Source organism: Netta rufina (assembly GCF_964035555.1).
Source record: "Netta rufina genome assembly, chromosome: 14".
In the NCBI taxonomy this organism is placed as follows: Eukaryota; Metazoa; Chordata; class Aves; order Anseriformes; family Anatidae; genus Netta; species Netta rufina.
This window is the reverse complement of record NC_140137.1, coordinates 20,087,624-20,107,034: the sequence shown is the minus strand read 5'-3', so window position 1 is coordinate 20,107,034 and position 19,411 is coordinate 20,087,624. Positions and strand designations below refer to the sequence as shown.

General features: G+C 48.1%; 1 protein-coding gene across 4 annotated transcripts; it reads left to right on the top strand.

Moving 5' to 3' along the window:
* Positions 1-292: 292 nt before the first annotated feature.
* Positions 293-17,553, top strand: PRELID2 (PRELI domain containing 2). Of its 4 annotated transcripts, none has more exons than XM_084295164.1 (7): positions 293-383; positions 5,263-5,320; positions 7,292-7,365; positions 8,457-8,617; positions 10,982-11,087; positions 16,449-16,514; positions 16,972-17,101. In XM_084295164.1, exons 1-6 carry the CDS (start codon positions 309-311, stop codon positions 16,491-16,493), a joined length of 519 nt encoding a protein of 172 aa, XP_084151290.1. In that variant the 5' UTR covers positions 293-308; the 3' UTR covers positions 16,494-16,514; positions 16,972-17,101. The 4 variants fall into 4 exon arrangements, with proteins under 4 accessions (XP_084151290.1, XP_084151291.1, XP_084151289.1 ...); XM_084295165.1 differs by lacking the exons at positions 16,449-16,514; positions 16,972-17,101 and adding exons at positions 11,248-11,285; positions 13,614-13,682; XM_084295163.1 differs by lacking the exon at positions 16,449-16,514 and having other exon boundaries at positions 16,972-17,553.
* The last annotated feature ends 1,858 nt before the right edge of the window (positions 17,554-19,411 follow it).

Here is a 19,411-nt window from a genome sequence, read left to right as displayed (position 1 = left end):
AAGAAGGAGGCGATCAGGCAGTGCTGCTGCCCGACACTTGCACGTTTACAGTAAAACCAGGCGCACACACGCGTTTAGGCAGCGTGTTCATTGTCCTCCAGCCACCCCCGTCGGGGCAGCGCCTTCCCGGCCGCAGGGGGGCCCGGGGCAGGTGCCGGTGCCTCCAACGAGCGCTGCGGTTCCTCACGGGCTGCTCCGTCCCTCCCGGGTCTGCCCCGGGGCCGGCCCCGCAAGATGGTGGCGGTGCGGGGCGGGCCCGCGGGCGGGGCAGGAAGGGGCGGCCGGGCCGTGGCGGGCCGGGCCCCGCCATGGGGGTGACGGTGGAGGTGCACCGCGTGTACCGCTACCCCTTCGAGCAGGTGGTGGCCAGCTACCTCCGCAAGGTAACCGCGGCCGCCGCGGGGCTGCAGCGCCTCGCAGCGGGCAGTGCCCGGCCCCATCGCGGCTCGGGGCTCGGGTGGGCGTGCGGGGAGCGCTGTGCGGGGCAGGGGGCGGCGGGGCAGGGGGCAGCGGGCAGGGGGCAGCGGGCAGCGCTCCGTGCGGGGCTGCTCCGTGCGGGGCTGCCCCCTGCAGCTGCCCCCTGCACGCTCCCTGTGCACGCTGCTCTCAGACCCGGCCTCTGCGCCGTGCATCAGGGCTGCCCTTCCTGCTGGTGCTTTCCTTGAACAGTAGCACAGAAGTAGGGGTGAGGTGGAATCCTCATGAAAAACTGGTGCTGGGCTTTTGCCCTCCTGCTGCGACCAGTTTTTGGGAACACCAAAGTGGAAAACAGGAGCGGGCCCCATGACGGTTGGTCTGGCCACAGGTGTTTAAACATTAACCACAGAAGTGAATGGGACAGTGTGGGGATAGCGCGGGGTGTTTCCTTGACACAGAGCCCCGGGGGTTTGTGACCGTTCTCGTCAGGACAAGAAGTCTGCACAAATGCTGACTTTGGGCTGAATTCGCCCTTGTTGTAGCCAGCGTGCAGGCGAGGAAGGCTGTGTCCATGTCCATGCCCGTGCCCGTGCCGTGGGCAGGTGCCGGCTCCCAGGTGCCCGCTAGCAGTGGCTGGGCTGTGGCGGAGCCGATGCCAAGGGGAGCCGGGAGCGTGTCCACCCCTGGCAGAGCAGAGCCCGAGCCCCGGGGGAGCAGCCCCGGCCCAGCAGCGCTGGGTGACGGCCGGCAGCGAGCTCCTCACAGCCTGCCTGCCGTGGGCACAGCCGCCTCCTGGCAAGGAGCTCTGCGCTGAAACTGTCAGGCCATTAACAATGGGATCGGTTTTATGGCTCGTGGTAGGAGCACAAGGCTTTTCATCCAAGAAATAACAAGCTTTTAGTGCTGAAAGCTTTTGAAGACTGCGTTGAAACTTGCTGAGGTCACCAGGCTTTTGCCGGTGGTCTCAGTGGGGTCAGCTTCCTGCCTGCGTTGTCAGTTTCGCGGGATAATGACTGACCAGGTACACACAGCTCTAAAAGATGTGGCGTGGTTTTTTTAATTGACTGCCTCATTTTTTCTGGTGTTCGGCTCATTATAAAGGGGAACCGAATCCCTGTGGTGGTGCCTTGGCCTGTAATGAGGACCAAATATGTTTTGTGTGGAACTCTTACAAAGGAAAAATTCAAAATTTCTTTGCAGAATTTTGCGTAAAAATGCTTTGTCTGGAATCTTTCTATTTCTCTTCTGTTTCTCTTAATCATCTACAGATGTTCTTTTCTTGTCCTAGCACAGGACTTTAGAAAGATGCATTTAAGGTTTCCTTTAAAAACAGAAAAAAAGAAATGGCAAAAGAAAATCTTTTTTGTCCTGCTGCAGAAAGCCTGAGCTGTATAGTTGGCAAGCTTGGGTAGTCAAATTTACTCACCATGTAGTTTAGACTGCCACGCTATGGCTGACTAATGGATGTGCTTTGAAATATTAATTTGAAAGCTTTGAATGAACTTGGAGAAGAAAAGGCAGGAGGCATCTTTTGCTGGTTTTTGTGAGTGTTTGGGAGGTAGCCTCAGAAGAGAAGCAGGGTTAGTGCTTTTCATTGTGAAAGATACGAACCAGAGTAGAAATACACATAGAATTGTATTCTGTAGTATACTTCTGTGTGACTTAAGAAGGGCAGTTGGAGGTGAACAGTGAGGCTGATTATGACAGCCAGAGGCACAGAGCAGGGAGGTTAAAATAATCCTTGTTTGTATGTGCCAGCAAAGCGCATCACTTGCTTTCAACCAGGAATTCAGTATGATTGAAGGATTGGTTTAGTTACTCATAAATCCTATAGTTAAAGTTGATTTTCAGTGCTCCCGATCCTGTTCTTTCTGTCAGGGTCCTGCGAGTTGAACCACTGAGTGTTGTTATGTTGCGGTAGGGTGGGAAGGTGCAACGGGGCTTGCTCTCAGAGAAGGCCACAGTCAGGGTTCCTCAAGGGCATGTTTGTGTCAAGTCATCTCCTGGCTTGCAGAAGTCCCACGTATTGCCTGTACTGGGGCATTTTCTGTATTGACTGCATCTTATGACCTCTCTCGATTGATCACAGAAGTCAAGAGGATCACTCTGACTCTGGAAGGCGTTGGTGTGTTTTGTTCCTCACCCCCTGCAATCCTCGTCCCCCTTACACACCTCTCAGGTTCAGTTTAAAGCACTGCTGCCCTCCGCAGCAAAGTTTTCACCCAGCCTCTCTAAAAATGTGCCCTGACCGCAGAATGCTTCCTCCACTTTGATAAATCAGTGGTCATCAGACGGACAGCCTTCTACCTCAGATACTGAGGTATATACTTGTACGTCAGTTCACAAATACCCTGGAAAACCTTTTGCCTGTGTCATGCATTTCTTGAGACACAGGATCCAAGTCCTGCAGCGCATGGCAGTCGTGAAGCCCTGCAGATGCTGCCCACATGTCTAAGCCCTGCCGTAGCTCCTGGTGGCAAAGGGCAGGTAGTGGCCCAGCTCCATCCTTCCTCAGGGACGTGCTGAGTGAGGTGGACACGTGGTGGCTGAGGTGACACCTCAGGCTGAGCCCACGAGCAGTAACTCAGGCTCAGTTCAAGTGTGACAGATTGATTTGTATTTGAAATAAATGTATCCGGATGTGAGAGGCCTATGCATGTATTGATTTTCATTGCAGTAAGTAATCTACGCAGTGGGTTTGCTAGAATTTTTTTTTAATTCACGTTTATTCACAACCACCACCTTTCCGACCCAGTAATAAAGTGGAGGAATGTGGAAAGGTTTAGCTGATTTCGCAGTGTCACCGCTTCATTTCCTTGCTGTTGGAAAAGAAAGAATCAGAATATATATGAATTTAAATATTATTTTTCGCAAGTCTTTGAAGCTGTCATTTTGATTTATGTGGGCTCCATTTGATCTTGCATGTAAAACCAGCCCTTCATTGCTTTGAAATACTTCATTTTTGTACAAATCATTATGTGTAACTGCAGTGATTTCTCTCTGCTGCTAAACACAGTGCTGCTTTTAAAGGTCTACTATTTCCCTCAAATAACTTCTAAGAAACACCACTGTGGTTAGAAACTGCTGCTTTTGATAAATGATCTGATGCATTCCAGTTAGGAAGGATATGTAGGGTCTTAATTCCCTGGATTCAGAGTAATGACTGATGGAATCAATTCTGTGTTGGTACTCGTAGAAAACAATCAATACATTTGCAGGAAGACCGAGTAGGGGCACAGGAATTACTCCCTTTTTAATTGTCACATTTTTGCAAATAGGGAATGGAAAGCTTCAATTTCAGTAAGCAGCGAAATGTGGCAATAAGTGTGGTGACTGCTCAGATACTCCCCGTGCTGAAAATGCGGAGGGATTTTCTGGCTGTGGGACTCAGCTTTGGAAATGCTGCTTGCGGGCGCCACGTTTGTGCACTAAGTCTCTAAAACGGACTCAGCATCTTTGGGAAACACACGGCTGGCAGTCACAAAAAAAAAAAAAAGAAAAAAAAGAAAAAAAAGAGTATTTTAAGGACAGTCAGCTTCATAGCTTCTGCTGTTGATGATTTGTTTGGGGTCTTTTTAGAGCGACGGAGGGACAGACGTCTCTAAAGTGAGCACATCGGGAGTCTCCCTCCTCCTCGGAGGTGTTCGGGACCTGTCTGGATGTGGTCCTGGGTGGCCCTGCCTGAGACACCCTGGGGTCCCTGCCAACCTCAACCCTCAAGGCACTGGGGAAGCACAGGAAGGCAATTTACTGAGGGAACTCATTGGAACTGCATGAATGACCGCCGTGGATGAGCAGCGGGGGCTCCAAAGCCCTCAGTGGCGCTGGGCATGGTGCCCGGGGTGTGGGGGCAGCCCTGTGAGGAGCGGGTACGGCAGGGCTGGGGCTCGCTGTGCCCTGCCCGCAGCTTTAGGGAGTGGGGCTGCGCAGGGAGGCTGCGGCTGGCAGGGCTGCTCTGTGCCTGGCAGGCTCTCCAAGCCGCTACATCTGCTTGTGGGCCTCTCATGTTATTTCTTTTTCTGAGCCGTGTAGGAGATTGAGTCTATGTCTGTTTAAGTACTCGGGTAATAGAGCCTGCTATTTAGTGAAAGATTTATGGAAATGGTTCTGTGTTTCGCACGGTTGGGCCTTACAGCGTGAGTTACGTTGATAATGCAATTACGCCAGTACTGCCACTTCACAGCAGCGTGTTGTGGGGAAGGCTCCAGCTCCTGTGCAGAACAGGACTTGAAAACCTTGCGCTTTTAGAGTCAACTTTTGTTCTGCAGTGAGAAGCAGGAGAGCTGGGTTGTAGAGCAGCCTGCTCTGAGTTGTCGACCTTTTTGGCCCAGAACCAAAGATCTCGTCAGGATTTTGGAGCACCCGTGGTTACACATCGTAATTGCATTACCCAAATTGATTTGGTCTTAAAATGCAATTTCTCCACCTTTTCTGAAGCTCCCTACTATGTTCAATGCTGATTTTAATTTGGTGTTCAGCATGTCTCCAGCCTGGCATTTTTTTTTACCATGGATGTTACGGTAACTTTTCAGCATTATTTGAGTTCAATAAATTTTCTCGTGCTTTACATTTTAGATTTTGTGATTGACCTGAGTGTTGATCGCTTTGTGCAGTGGAAGTAAGGTCCTTGTAGCCCTGTCCCTCTCATTTCTCTTCTAATCTTACTAAGCTGGTCTTACCAAATTCTTCCTGATCCGAATGGAGTCTGCAGGCTGTTGATGCGAAGCATCCTGTGCCTGTTGAGAGAAGCGATGCGACTGCGTTCGGCTCTCCGCGTGGCAGGCAGCCCTGTGCTGTTACCCACGTGGCGAGCAGTAATGTTTACTCTGTGCATTTTTATCCCAGTACCCCAGTCCCATGGACAAACACGTCATGGCTGTAGAAACAGTGGAAGAGAAAACAGGTAAGCTGCCTGACTTTTCTTAAAAAGCTAACTAACGCTTCTCATAACCTTCAGTGTTAACTATTGAACAGCTTTATTTCAGTAGCAGCTGGGCACTGCACACATCCAGCATGCAGGACTCCTAGGCATAAGTGAGACTGAGAAAATATTTAACCTGCCCCCACAAGCATGTGTTTTAGCTGGATTAAGCATTTGGATTTTCAGCGTAATCTGAGGCTGTCAGAGATGGCTTGCCTGCTTTTCCTGCAGCACGTTCTGCTGCTGTGCGGTTCCCTGCCACTTCTGTGACAATTTCCAGCCGTAGTGCTCTGCAGACCAGGGGTAAGGCAGCTGGAATTGAGCACGGTGAGCGCTGGGGTCAGGCCTCAGGCGCTCTGCAAGCACTTCCCTGCCTTGCTGTGCAGGTCCCTGCCCGGGAGACGTGTCACTGTCCCACCGCATGGCGAGGCAGTTCCAGGGCCCAGCCACCTGCACGGTGGCCCTGTAGGGTGCAGGCAGTCAGCCGGTGAACCCGGACCCTCAGTCTGCCCCTTATCAGGGTTCCTGGAACACCAAGAGTTAGGCACTACCACTTCCCAGTCGTAGTGACGGGCAAATAAATGTGCTCAGGTCGGAGCATGGTTAGCAGATGAGGTCTGGTGGTCCTGCACGGGCTGTTTCCCATTGCTGAGGTTGCAAGATGTGTTTGCAGTCAGGCACTTCAAGTAACGTGCCTGTGAGGTATTAAACTGTTGTGCCACCACGTGGGAATCAAATACCGTAGGACTTTGCACAGTAATTATTCCCTTCTTCTAAATACTGGATTAGTGATCGAATTCTCATTTGGAAAGAAGTAAGAACCTGTTGACTCTTAAGTCTTAGTCCCAAGTGCTTGTGGCTGCTCTTTGTCGTACTTTTGGAGATGTCTTCTGCCTTGCAGCTCAGGGTTAGCGGTGGCCCTCAGTGAGGTTGCTCTGAAATTAAAGCAAACAGAACATTAGTGCTGCCCTGGCATTTTTATCGAAGGGAGTAAACCACTCATCTTGGAGATGCTTTTCTGCTCTCTGTTGCATGGAGATGCTTCGTATTATTTATGTGATGTGTTTGTTCCAGTCCTGAAAACCAAACCCCATGAAGTTTTCATTTCACGGACCCAACCAAATGCTGTTTGAGAACACACTCTTCTATCTCTGACAAGTCTTTAACCTGGGCTGCCTGCCAGTTGGGTTCTCGTGTGGTACTATCCCGAGGTTTCTGTTCTTGATCTGGGTCATTAAATATTAAAAGGCAAAGTGGTTCTAAAAGCCAGCCATTTTCTGAGATGGTAAATAACTGTAATTTGTTTCCTAATAGATAGTTTTGTCCTTGTCACTGCTCCAATTCAATGCAAAAATAAATGCGTAAGGAGACACGGCGGCTCTGCAAATCATGTGTGCAGTACGTCTGCCCGGAGAACGAGCTCGAGAATATAAATCGGGGCGAGGGTAGAAATAAAGGGAAGCTTCAGGCTGCGTGTTGGCCCGGCAGCTCAGGGGCCTGAGCGCTTCCCTCGCCCCAGCCAGCGGCGTGCTGCGGGACAGGGCAGGACCGGGACGGGCCCTGAAGGCTGCCACCGGCACCAGGACCGGCCTGGCACTGCCTGCTGCGGGGCTTGGCCGCCCGGGATCACCGGGGCGGGCACAGGGAGGTGTTTGTGCCACGCTCTGTGAGGGTGCCTGGGTGCAATGCTGGGTGCTGATCCCTCCTGAGGCAGTGCCCGTAGCAGCCTTGCTTACAGCCCTGTCTGGCAAGCAGCAGGCGTACTCTGTTATACTTAGAAAACAAAAAAAAAAAGTAAATAAATAAAAACCCTACTGCATTGCTAATTTGCCAACATTTCTGCTTGCACATTTGCTGTCTGTGAAGTCTTGCAACTACTTTTTTCTTTTTTTTTTGAAAAATGGTAATATCTGCTGCCGTAACTCTTCCCTTCTGCTTGGCTTTTACCAACAGATTTGTCTACAGGGATTGTTTACCGGAGGAGAATTGCAACGTGCAAGAATGTAATTCCTGAGATCCTGAGGAAGGTAACTGCTTGAGCTCCTGTCGGATGTCTGATCCATGACTTGGACCACGCTGGGCCGTTGTCTCTAACGAAAAGCCACTCTGAAAGGAAACTCAGAGGGAATTAAAATAATGCTCAGTGTGCCTCTGGCATGTTACAAGTTAAACATGGCATCGCTGAGTCCCTGTAAGGAGGATAAGGTGCGAGTCCTTAAAGGCTGTAGGAAATGCAAGGACCCGGGGTGTGCAGTCCCGTGGTGTTTCAGTCCCGTGCCTGGTGAGAGCAGTCCTTTCCTCACAGTTTGTGGGAGAGGACTAACCTCGATTTATTATTTGTTTGTTGCAGAGTATCTGGCAGCATACAGCCTGTATACAGAAAAGTATGTTTATGTTCGTGCATGGGTAAATAACTGTTTTTCAAGGCCTGCATGCTTCAAAGTATACATAGCTCTTTTTCCTGGTACTCTGAAGACTCTGTGTGTTTTTGCCTCTAAACATGTGTTTGTCTCTTCCAAGCCTCATCCGCCAAGGAGAACATATCATTGCCCTATACATGCAGAATGTAAAATAAGCCGATGGTGAGATTTCCATCCCTTCCGCAGCCCACGTTGCCAGATAAAAGCCTCGCAGGTTGAGTGGGCTCTAGAGGAGGCGGCTGGGGCAGGGCTGCCAGGGGCGTGCAGGGGGGCAGTGCCCGTGGCCCCCCCGTCCCCGTGGCCCCGGGGGGCGGCTCGCAGGTAACCCCATGGGAGTGGGCTCTGTCCCCCCGGCTGTGAGGGAGCCGTTGGCAGCAGGGCAGGGGACACGAACGATCAGGTAACTTGGTGCCGAGCAGTCCTGCGAGTCCGGCTGGGGGCTGAGCAATCCCCAGGAATTTTGGAGCTTTTGCATGGCCTCCAGTGCGTGCTGAGGAGGTTGGCTCTGCTCGTCAGCGTGAGCCAGAGCTGATGTCCCCTCCTCCGTGGTCCTCAGTCTTACCCCCTGAGGCTACAAGTGTATGCCAGGTACTGAGAAGTGCTTCTACCCTCTTAAAATGCTTTTTTTTCTGTCTTTTATTTATTTATTTATTTATTTATTTTCTTTTTTCAAAGCTCTCCAATTCTTTTACTTGCAGGTCAGTGCCTTAAAAGTGCCCGACATCTACCTGGAAGAGGAATCATGGCTTAATATGCAGAAAAGAAATATGTCTATGAAAACTCACTGTCTCACATGGACACAGTATGCGTCCCTGAGCGAGGAGTCTGTCTTCAGGGAGAGCTTGGAAAACCCAAACTGGTGAGTGCCTGTGTGCCTGCTCCAGGCTGCTGTGGTCCCCTGGCCCAAAAAGTGTTTTCTGTTGCCTTTTGAATGCTTGGAAGGGTCTGAATAACAATTCTTTGCTGAGTCTTGACTGCGTTTAAAGCAGCTACTATAAATGTTCTGTGGCTTTCCGCTGGCTCCTTCAGATGCTGGGCTAGGTTCTCTGGCCAGAGCACAAATAATTGTTGGAAATTAATTTTCCATGTGCTCCTCTGCAGTCATAGAAGGCTGCCCCGCTGTTTCTGCACAGCAGGCACAGCCAGAGCATTCACTTTGCTCTCATGTCTACCAGCAGATGCTTGGCTAGCAGTTTAAAAATTATCAGCTACCTCCTGCTTGCCAGTCGTTGGCACGGAGCGCTCTTGCTCCCAAACAATTTTCTTTCTCTGGTGTTTGGCCCACCATGACCCAAAGGTGTAAGCTGGCATGGGACTTTGCCTGCGAGAAAGATAGACTTGTGTTTGTGCTGAGTGGAGCACAAAAATGTCTTAATGCATGTTTATGACGGGGTAGGAGTGGAATTTCTAATTCCTGCAGCAGTGAAACGAGCAGCTATGTAATACATGCAACTGCCTTTAAAAATAGATCTGTTTCTAGCTGATGTCAACCCCATTAGTTTTTACTGTGCTCTGGTGTCCACTGTAATTAGTCTTTACTTTTGCCGTGTGATGTTCCTGGGAAGTGTGGCAGGGCTGTCCAGCAAGGTCTGCCTGGCTTCTGAGAGCTCTCAGGATGCTAAAGAAAGAAACCCACAACTTCAAACAAAATTCAGTTTTGGGGGTTCAAGCAGTTTTGAAAGCCCAGTGCTGGGTCTTTGCTGTTCAAGGATATGTTCCTCTTGGTTTTTAAGTCACGGTGTTTCAGAAGTTTGCTGAGCCCCCCTGTCCTTGCAGAGGGATGGAGCCTGTCCCACGGCTCCCTCCGGGGAGGACGCACCTTCCCCTGCACCAGCACGGCCTTGCAGCTGTAGGTGTTGGTGCTGCTGGTGCAGACACTCGGTCAGAGCCCCCCGCCCTGTTTTCAGGCCTGCTCCAGATTAGGAAAGATGCTGTCCTCGGCGTGTTTCTGCCTCCCCATGCAGGAGAGCTGCCCACAGAGGCAGGCACTGCTGCTTGCTCTGACCCTGAGGCAGACTGGCACTCGGGAAAGCAGAGAACTCCAAACCCGGCTGTGCAGCTGGGCTGCCAGCAGCACGGGGCAGCCTCAGCAGTGACACAGCCCCTGGAGCAGGCTGTGCGCTGCTGCAGGGCCCCCCGTGCCCCTCCTCGGGCATCAGATGCAGCGAGCACTGCTGGCGAAACGGGCGCTCTGCCGTGGGAGGGCAGTGAGGGTTACCTGGCGTGCGATGTGTGCGCGGTGCCCTGCACCACAGAGCGGGGTTAAGGATCTCCCACACAAAAGCTGCCCCTCGTGAAGGGCCAGGCGCTGGATGTTTTGAAAGCCTTGCAGGCTTTGGGGACCCTCCCTGACACCACCTGAACAATATCGCTAAAGACGCTTTAATTAAACTCCCATCACGAAAACAATTAGACCAAATTTGTCGTACTTAACTAGTCAATAATTTAGTAGTTGGGTCTCATTAATAGACTTCACCCTGTGACTGTGCTGTAACGAAGCAGCATTGCCAGCTGTGTGCTACAGAAATCAATCTCAGATCGATATTTTCCTTGAGCTGCCCTTTTTGGTCTCCGAGAATGGTGAAACAGCAAAATTAATGGATCAGTCCCAGCCAGCACAGCCAGGTCCAGGGGTGCCCAGCATTCACTGCTGACGTCCGTCCTGTGCCAGGGGGAGGCTCCTCATCTGCACCAGCTCCTTCACTTGAGCGCCGTGTGTTTGTCTTCCTGATGGCTTGCATGTATAAAAAGTGGCTGTGGCCCGCTGGGGGCATCGGTGGTGCTGGGCTCAGGCGAGTGCTGCTGTGGTGGGAGTGGGAAGGTGTCCACGTCGGACCTCTTCCCCCCGCTGTCACTGCCTCTGTCTAGCTCGATGTCCTGAGGACCCGCAGGATCGCACAAGCTTTGTTTGCTGTTTCTGTGGTAGGCTCCCATGACTTAGAAGCCTCGGTCTGTTGCCCGTAGGGTACAGCACCTCGCTGGCCCAGTCCTGGCTGGCGCTGCTGCTCCCGGCACCTGCAGCAGCTCCCATCTGAGCTGGTCCGAGAGCCGCGACTGGCACGCGCCTCGTGCTGCTCCGTGCCTGCGCCTCCCAGAGCCTGTACACAGCGTGGGGGGACGGCGTGATGCCTTGCTTGGGAGTCAAGACAAAAACGTTATAAGATTTATGTTTGATTACTAAGTAGGCGGAGAAACAAGTTGGTGTCGTGTTCCTGTTTCGTAGGACAGACTTCACCCAGAAAGGCAGAATATCGGTTACGGGGGCCGGTTTGCTCAACCGTGTGTTGGAAGCTTTCGCTCAGTCATTCTTAAAGCAAGGCGTGAAGAAGGTAGGTTTATTTACTGCCTGAGCTTCTTCCTGGAGTCATATTCAAAATGTTTCCAAATCACCGCATTGTCTGGGATTAAAGCTAAGTTGGTGTTTTAAGCCTGGATTCCTAACATCTTGTAATTGTTGAAAAAATATTTGACCTTTTCTTTTGCCTACAGAGAACAAGCAGAACAGAAATGGATTTAGTTTTATTATGGTAATAGTTTTATTTCAAATACATTTTAAAGCATGGTATATGTGTCTGTATCAATTTCTGTAATTCATTCTTATTCCTGATTTCCCTGAGGCATTGAAACAGTTTTTCTTCCTAATGTCTTATTGTACCAGCTAATACTGTAATAATAATTTTAGGTTCTATAGCACCTTCACACTGAAATAGTCAAAAATAGCCAACATGAATTTATATCATGTCACACATTTTTCTCCAGTAACATTAGATTTTTTTTTTGGCAGCTTGATGTATTTACAATAGCCACAGTCAATCTCCCTGTAGCAGTTCTGTATACTTCAATAGTTCTGTCTTTCAGCAAGAATTATGAAAGAGGATAAAAGCTATCCAGTAGTGCATCCCAGAGGAATTAGCGTTCAAAGGCCTCAGTTTCTGGGAGCCGTGTCATATTGATAAACTGGTTTTAACGGCAGTGTCTCCTGTAGCGCTCGCTGGGAAATGCAGTTACACGGCAATCCTGGTTTGGGATATTTGTGACTTGGATAGATTTGGGGGTTCAGGCTGTGGTGAATAAAATGTTTAAAATTCGTACCTGCTGAAAAAGGAGCAAGAGGAGTAGCTGAAAGGAGTATTTAGTTAAACCCTTTTGATGTAAATGAGATATTTTTTGCCTCCCACACAGTTTGTATATTGTTTCAGATGAGTGAAAGCATATGTTCGAGCCTGAAAACATGGCAGTTTCACAGCTGGGCTTATGAATCTCATGTGTGCGAGACTATAATGAACCTACACCTACCGTTATCCCATTATTTTTATTATTTTTAAGTTATCTATTGGAGAAATTTGTTGTTCAGGTATACTTAGAAGTCCAAAGCCAGATCATGCCTTATGCCATTCTTTAATTTTTCATGCGGACCAAGCAGTTAGTAGTGTTTAAAGTTCTATTTTAAAAATGTATTTATTTTTATTTTTTATTTTACTGTGTCCATACCAGTGTCCCGTGTTTCCTCCCTTTGCTTCAGCGGGTGTGTGAGCACACAGTGTCGCAGCAGCCTCAGCCCTTCCCCGAGCAGCGCTGGGGGAGTCCCCGCGGGCAGTGCGGGGGGCTGGCAGCTCAGCCTCTCCCTCCTGACGTTGGAGTCTGTGCCCCAGGAGCCGTGGATGGAAATGTAGTTCAAACCACAGCATGACCATTTATTCCTTTGCTTATTCTTGATAACTGTAAGATCTTTGTTGCTTTTTAAAGTGGAGAAAAAAAAAAAGGAAAAGCAGACAACTGTGCTGGTGGAAGCAATGGAGCGATGGCTGGGTAATGAAACCCATCCTGCAAGCTTAGGGCAGTGCAGAGCTCGCAGATGAGACAAACGAGCTCACAGCATATCTCAGTGCTGCGTTAGAAACCCTTTAACAATTTTGGCTATGTCTGCAGAGCTCTGAAAAACACAAACGGGTGTCTGGTACACATCTACAGACTTGCCTGGTATTTTTTTTTCCTCTACAACGTCAGTCTCCCTGTGGCAACAGCTGCGTGTATGCATTTCATTTCTTCTGAGCTGTTAGGTAGGATTTCTTTTGTGGCTTGGCTAGAGAGTAATTTTGAGACACATTTTACCCAAATGTAATAAACAGCAATGCAAAGGTATTATATCAAGGTATAAAAGAAATGTCGCGTGAGTGACACTGCCTGATAAACGTTCTCCGGGCTCCCATTGTGGCTGGTTTACTTCTTATCTTTGGAGCCTGATTTACATCCTTCCTAACGGTCTGATCGAACAGGTGCTTTTCTTGCCCCTGGTACACCTGGTTGGGAAAAGTAAGGATGTTGCTTCCAAAGCCAAAGCATTATTCCTGCTTTATCTCCTCCATCCTGACAGCAGTGTGCTTCTCCATCCCTGTGATGCAAGGGTGTAAGAAAGCAGTGGGAGGCAGCAACCCGTGTGGGGCAGAGGAAAGGGAGAAGAGTGAGCTACCTGGAGAGCAGGAGAAAATACTGTGGTAATATTAAACTTTGTGAATGAATACCAGAAAACTCATATATTCACACAATCAATGTTAAATATCTCTGTGTTACAGAGTGAGAGGGCAAAGTTGTGATTAATAGAGCTATCCTTGGATGCGAAAGGCAGATCTTTTTAACCGTTGTTTGTTATTGACATGAGCCTATTCTGTAGTGTTTTTTTTTAATGCATGACAGAACAACCGTGATGTTTTTATATTTCTCTTACTTTATTCCAACCATGAACAAAACAAAAAAGATAAAATTCCCCTTCCCTGCTCTTGATTGTAGAAGTCATGGTGTGTTTTGGTGGAAATTGCAGCATTTATGCTTTTTTTTTTATTTTCTTGCCTGTTCAGAAAGGCTATTAATGAACGATACGCACCCAGATAATGGCCAATAAAACTTTCCTCCTGAACAATTTCAAAGTCTGAGCAGATACGCCAGTAAACCCCAGCTGCCAGGACAGCCTGCTCTGGGCCTGTTGGCGTGGGCTCTGGCTCCCTTTGGAAGGGGAATCGCTCTGCAGCGGGTGAGTAAAGGCTGCAGGAAGCCTCCTGCCGGGGGGTGCTGGAGGCCAGCAGTCAGCTGGTGTGTGTGTGGTGTTCAGAGCTTGAAACACGACCCGATCGTCCCATCCTTCTCCAAGTTACGGCGATCTCTGCTAGTGTTAAGCAGTACAAACGGCAATGTTAGGAGCGATTTTAAGGCTGCATAATGAAGGAGCATGTCTAGCAATACATTTTTGTTGTATTGATATGTTTTATCCATTGCCTCTTAAACGTTGCAACATTTCTGTCATTTTCACTTCCTGATTTCTTTTTTGGATTCCTTTTCCATTACTTGAATATGTAAGGGGTGGAAAGGAACGAAAGGCTGTAACGTAGTCTGGTAAATGGAGCTGAGCTCAAATAACAATATTTAGCTGAAACATTTTGTCATGGTTACAGCAAGAATGCAAGGTATTAGGTGCTCTTTTCAGAGGCAGCAGAACATTTTCTGTTAGTCCATTAAAACGTTCCCTGCTTTTGTGCTGGGAATGGAAATGGGCCGTGCGCTGCAATGTGCATTGCCTTCAGATTAAAACAAGCCACTTACACCTTCCTGCGTATCACTTAACCTCTTGCTTAGACCTGAGTGTTCGTGGAGGTGTGGAGCACATTGCAGACATAACGCCTGCTCTCTGTCCCACCCAGCTGCGGTTCCAGTTTGGCTCGTGGCATATATCTGGATACAAACATCGGCTCTTCAACAGGTCCGTGGTGTGGGAAGCTCCTCAGACTGCCGTTCCACGTTTCCCTAGCTATGCTGTCGCCCAGCTGCTGTGTCCTGTGCCCTGTTTGCTGTGCTGCGTGCTGTCAGCAGCATCAAACCGGCCCCACTGGAGCAGTCACCTGGAGGCCGCAGCGCTCCGGCGGTGTGGGTGCTTCGGGCTGCTGCAGGGATCCCGCTAAAAGCACGGAGATGCTTGCAGCACGTTGGCTCCTCACAGCAGAGGAGTTCCTCCACCTTTGAAAAGTGGAACTACTCTGTGGCTTGTCAATCAGAGAAGCTTTTAAGCTGTAGCTGTGGAGGTGCAGAGTTTAATGGGTAGGCAATGTTTGCTCTGCATTTCGAGTGCATCATTGCACTCTAAGTAGTGTAAATTTAGCTCCTTTAAGCCTGATCTCCTGGGGCTGAGATTTAAGTGTTTGAACTTCAGTTGAAAGGAATATATTGATTAGGCTTTGATTTAGTCATTCCTTGCTGAAAAGATACTGGGTAATGAGTTGTACCTGCCCTTTCGTATTTTTATTCATTTAATGGATTCCCCTCTCATTCCCCTTTTCTTCCTCAACACTTTTCTGCCTAAAAGTCTGCAGTGCTACGAGGAGAAATAAAAGAAAAAGCAGTTGTCACGCTGTGAACATAATTGATTCAATAAATAACATTTTTAAATTCCCTAGGCAAACCTCAGTCCTCACTTATGTCAATTAGTGCTTTATTCTGCAAACAGTGGCACGTCTGGTTTAGACTGATAGACTGAGGTAGTCAGCTCATGGCCTTCTATGAAGGGTAGCCATGGAAGAGGAGCTGCTTTTTGTAGACAGATCTTGTCCATCTGTCATGGAGATGTGGAAAGAAGTTCTCCTGACCTATTTGTGAAAGTTGTCTTTCTTTTGTTGTTTTCTGTCATGATGGCTCCAACTGAGAACCCTCTTTTTCATTTATCTTGGTAAACAAAGAACATCCTAGGGTAAGCCTCAGTCCCACTGAGGTTATAAGTAAGCTCCAGGCTTGCTTGCTGCGTCTGCAAGATCTGACCAAACATTAGAAGCAGGGCTGGCAAATGGTTGTAACTGTCCTACAAGGCATTTGGGAGGAAGGGATGTTCTGGATTTTCTTCACTACAGTGACTGGTTTTGCTTTTCCACCAGATGCGAAGCTGCTTCTGTCTCACTTTGTACTGAAGAGCTCATTTCAAAATAGGGAAGAACTTTGCTGTGGAGCAGTTTTTAGCCCTGATATGGGAAGAGCACTTGGTACCATCAAAGCCTCCCCCAGATTTTTTGATGGCTGCTCTGTTGCCAGCAGTGCAGTGTGCCCGAACAGTTGTTGCTGGTTGGTAAGCACCTCGGGCTGACCTGCATTGCACCCCCCACTCCTACAAACAAACAAACAAAAACCCTAGAATCAACCTAAATTTTGCTTTAATAACAGCTTAATGCTTGACAGTTCCTCTTCTCTTCACAAATCAGTCCTTTAGAAGAAAGATTCACTCTTGTGGTCCTCTGATGGTATTTTTGACTGTGTTCAGTATTTCTTTCCTGCATTAGTAGAAATATTCATATGTAGAGCTTTGATTTGCACAGACCCAATCGCCTGTGAAGAATACAAGTGACAGTATTTCCATTTTAGAGGAATTTCTCATTCCCATTCCTAACTGAGTGCCCTGGCTTCATGCTGCCTTGCCTTGCGAAAATGTGGAAGCTGCAAAGAGTCTTTTGTCTTCTCCAGGTTCCTGTCAGAGAAGTCAGCGTTGTAAGTGCTGTTTGTGCCATCCAGGCAGCAGAGAGAACTACACTGAGCTAGTACAGGATCATAAAACACAGTTCTTTTTAGGGTTTTACTGGTATATCGTGGGGCTGTTCTTTTGAATGTGTGAAATAGTTATACTGTGTGTAAAGTTGGCATGTATTTGTGCTTTTTTTCAGGGTATTAAAATAATGGAGACTCTTCTTCAGGAGCAGTGTGGTTGATTGCACTCTTTATGAGCTATTGTAAGTGCAGCATCCGTCTACAGATGAGGAAAATTGTTCAAAGCTTGTGATAGCTATTGCACAGTGTGGTCTTTGTAATTCTACAAATAAACTTTTTTTTTTTTTTTTTTTGTTCCATTATAAATAGCAGGCAATTTTTATAGACTTTTCAAGAAAAATAGTGATCTACTATTGCATTAGGCTTAACATAATTCAGAAAGTTTCAAACAGTATTCAGTAAGACAACTCTTGTGTCCGGTCTTTTGTCCTCTCCTCTCCGTGAATATATGAGTGTGGAAGTCTTGGTAAAATAAGATGTTGTTTCTTTCTAAAGATTTCCTCCTGAAGAGTAGTATCTTCAAGGTTTATCCGTGGTGGGAATGTTTGGTCAACTCTTTAAGTAGCTTCAGGACAAGAGCAAATGACTATTGATTACCTCCTAATAAATGTTCTAAAACCTATTTCTCTGCTTTTGCAGGAGAAAATGCATCTGTGTAGTTTCCTTGGAGCAGCCTATCTTCATTGCCGTCGGAATTCTGTGGCTGTTACCTGAACTTTGCTGGTGCCGTTTTATCGAGGAAAGAGAATTTAATGTGCATAGGAGAAAGGGACTGTAGACTGCAAACCTTTTACAGAAGACTAAGGAATCATGCTATGTAAGGGAATGTTGATCTTGAAAATCACGGAGAAACAAATGCAAGCTTGGAAGCAGAAGCATCTTGTGAATTTGTTCTACAGTCTCTAGAGATTAAGCCTTCGATAAGGGAAGGCAGAACAACAAAATAGCCCTCGTTGCTATGAAGAGACCCTTGTCTCGTTAACCAGTTGCTTTGCATCTTATCAAGGGAGGTGCAAGCACGCCCCGTGTGCTGTTTATTTCACAGCTTAATTCTGTGGGATAGAGGCTTCATTGTACAAAAATGAAGCTCAGCTTCAACAGCGGAGTAGGGTTACTATTCCCTGCTTGAGTCAACATTGCTCATTATTTCAGCCCTGATTGCTGTGTTGGAAATGTTTGGTTATTATGCTCCTGCCAGTGTGATTATTTTCAGTTGTAAGACCTGCCTCAATACAAGTTTTAAATTACATACGTCTGAATTCTTTCAGCAAGTATTTTTCTCCTGTTGCGCCTGAACAGGGGAAGAAAGCCGTAGGAAAACTGGTGAAGTGCAAGCAAAGTTCCCAACCGTGTCTCATTTGCTTTTCTTCCTTTTGTTATGTGCACTGCAACAGGATAGTTTTATTTCTAAACTTCCATTGAAAATTCAGGTGAGCACAGACCAGCTTCGATACCTTTACTGAAGTTGGTTGACACACACTTGAATTCGGATGCCTTGAATCCAGCATTTGTGGAGATTTGAGCCCATTAGCTGACTGCCATAAAGCAGAAGGGCCAGCTGCCGTTCTTGGGGGCAGGTTGGGTGTTTTCCAGATGCGATGTGAACCCTGGGTGGGCTCTTCCCTTTGCTGCGCCCAGGTGCGGTGCTGCCAGGCGTGGTGTCACCAGGCCGGGGGGCTGAGGCTGCAGGGCGAGCTCTGGCCCCTGCCTTGGGATGAACGAGACGAGACCTGGGCCTCTGTGCTGGATGGAGTTTGTACTGGCACAGCAGAACAAGATACTTCCTTTCTTCCTTCTTATTTTCGTTGGTAACTGGCTCTTGTGAGTTTAGACTCTGGGTGCCAAAAGGTACATATTTATGAAACATGAAGGCCAAGACTAAATACATTCATTAACGTATTTCTTCTTCCTGAGTTACTGCTTTGTGTGCCTGAGGAAACTATCAGATTACTTCCTTTTTAGTTACAAAGTACAGTTTTAGGAGTAACGTTTTTATTCTTGTAGTGCTCTGGATTTTGGGATTAGAATAGTAAGCATAGGCATTCTCCCTCCACCCTGAAAGTAGTAGTATGTGAATAGTAAAACCCCAGTGAAATCCAGTCCCTTCTTCAAAGACTGCAGTCATGATTGCTTAAATAGTGCTGTGAGTTATTCCTGGGGCCCAGATGGTGCCGGGGCCTTGAGCAGCTCTGGCCCTCCAAAATCAGTCCCAGCACTTCTACAGCCCTCCTTTTCTAAATAACAGGATGGCAGCAGGAAAAGAAATATTTTTTTTTCAGATTGTTTTATCAGAGTAGTTAATACACACTTGCTTAATTCTAGGAATTTAATTAATTCTTGCTTAATGCGTGGACTAAAAACACACACAGGTAACTTTGGTCAAAGCCTTGAAGTAACAAATTTAAAAATTGAGAAAATTAGTATTTTATTCTCTTAATTATTGTACTAAAGCGACTCTGTGAACATTTCCATTAAAAAGTCATCTTCTTTGATCACCAGCTCTTGTCTCTGGCGGATGATGCCGGGTGTCAGCTGGAGTTCATCTCTCGGTTTGTGGTGTGTTTGTGAAGCCAGCTGCCGTGGCTGCCCCGCGTCTCGCTCGGGATGTTTGCCGTCTTGCTGGGTTTCATTTCGCCTCAGTGCCTGAACCCCATGTGGCGCTCTTAGGAAAACCTTGGGGTGCTTTAACTTCACGGATGTAGCAGAGCATTTTCATAATGTGCTGCATTTATGAACAATTTCCTTTTCAGACATCTCCTGCTGTGCTCAGCCTCTTGGGTGAAGTCTCCAAAGCCCCCGACCCTCGCTGCGTCAGGCTGGGCTGGGTGGGGACGTGGTGGGGACGTGTGAGCCCAGCGGGGACACGGGAACCTGCAGCTGGCTTTGGAAGGCAGCAGGATGGTTAAGGATGTAAAAGAAGTGCTGATGCTGCTGGCACGACACCACCCCTGCGGTCTCCTAAAAGCCCCTCGGCTCCAGGTGCTGGATGAGCTCTTGGGGCTCGGCTTCACGTGGTCGAAGCTGCCCCTGCGTCACTCCTTCCCTTCTCTCTCAGCTGCCTGCTTTCCCCCTCCAGTGG

Bases quoted from the DNA above. Each gene is read 5' to 3' on its own strand.
- PRELID2 (XM_084295163.1), top strand. From the start codon at position 309: ATGGGGGTGACGGTGGAGGTGCACCGCGTGTACCGCTACCCCTTCGAG. The intron at 384-5,262 runs GTAACCGCGGCC...TTTTTATCCCAG, and splicing joins TGGCCAGCTACCTCCGCAAG to TACCCCAGTCCCATGGACAA. The intron at 5,321-7,291 runs GTAAGCTGCCTG...TTTTACCAACAG, and splicing joins AACAGTGGAAGAGAAAACAG to ATTTGTCTACAGGGATTGTT.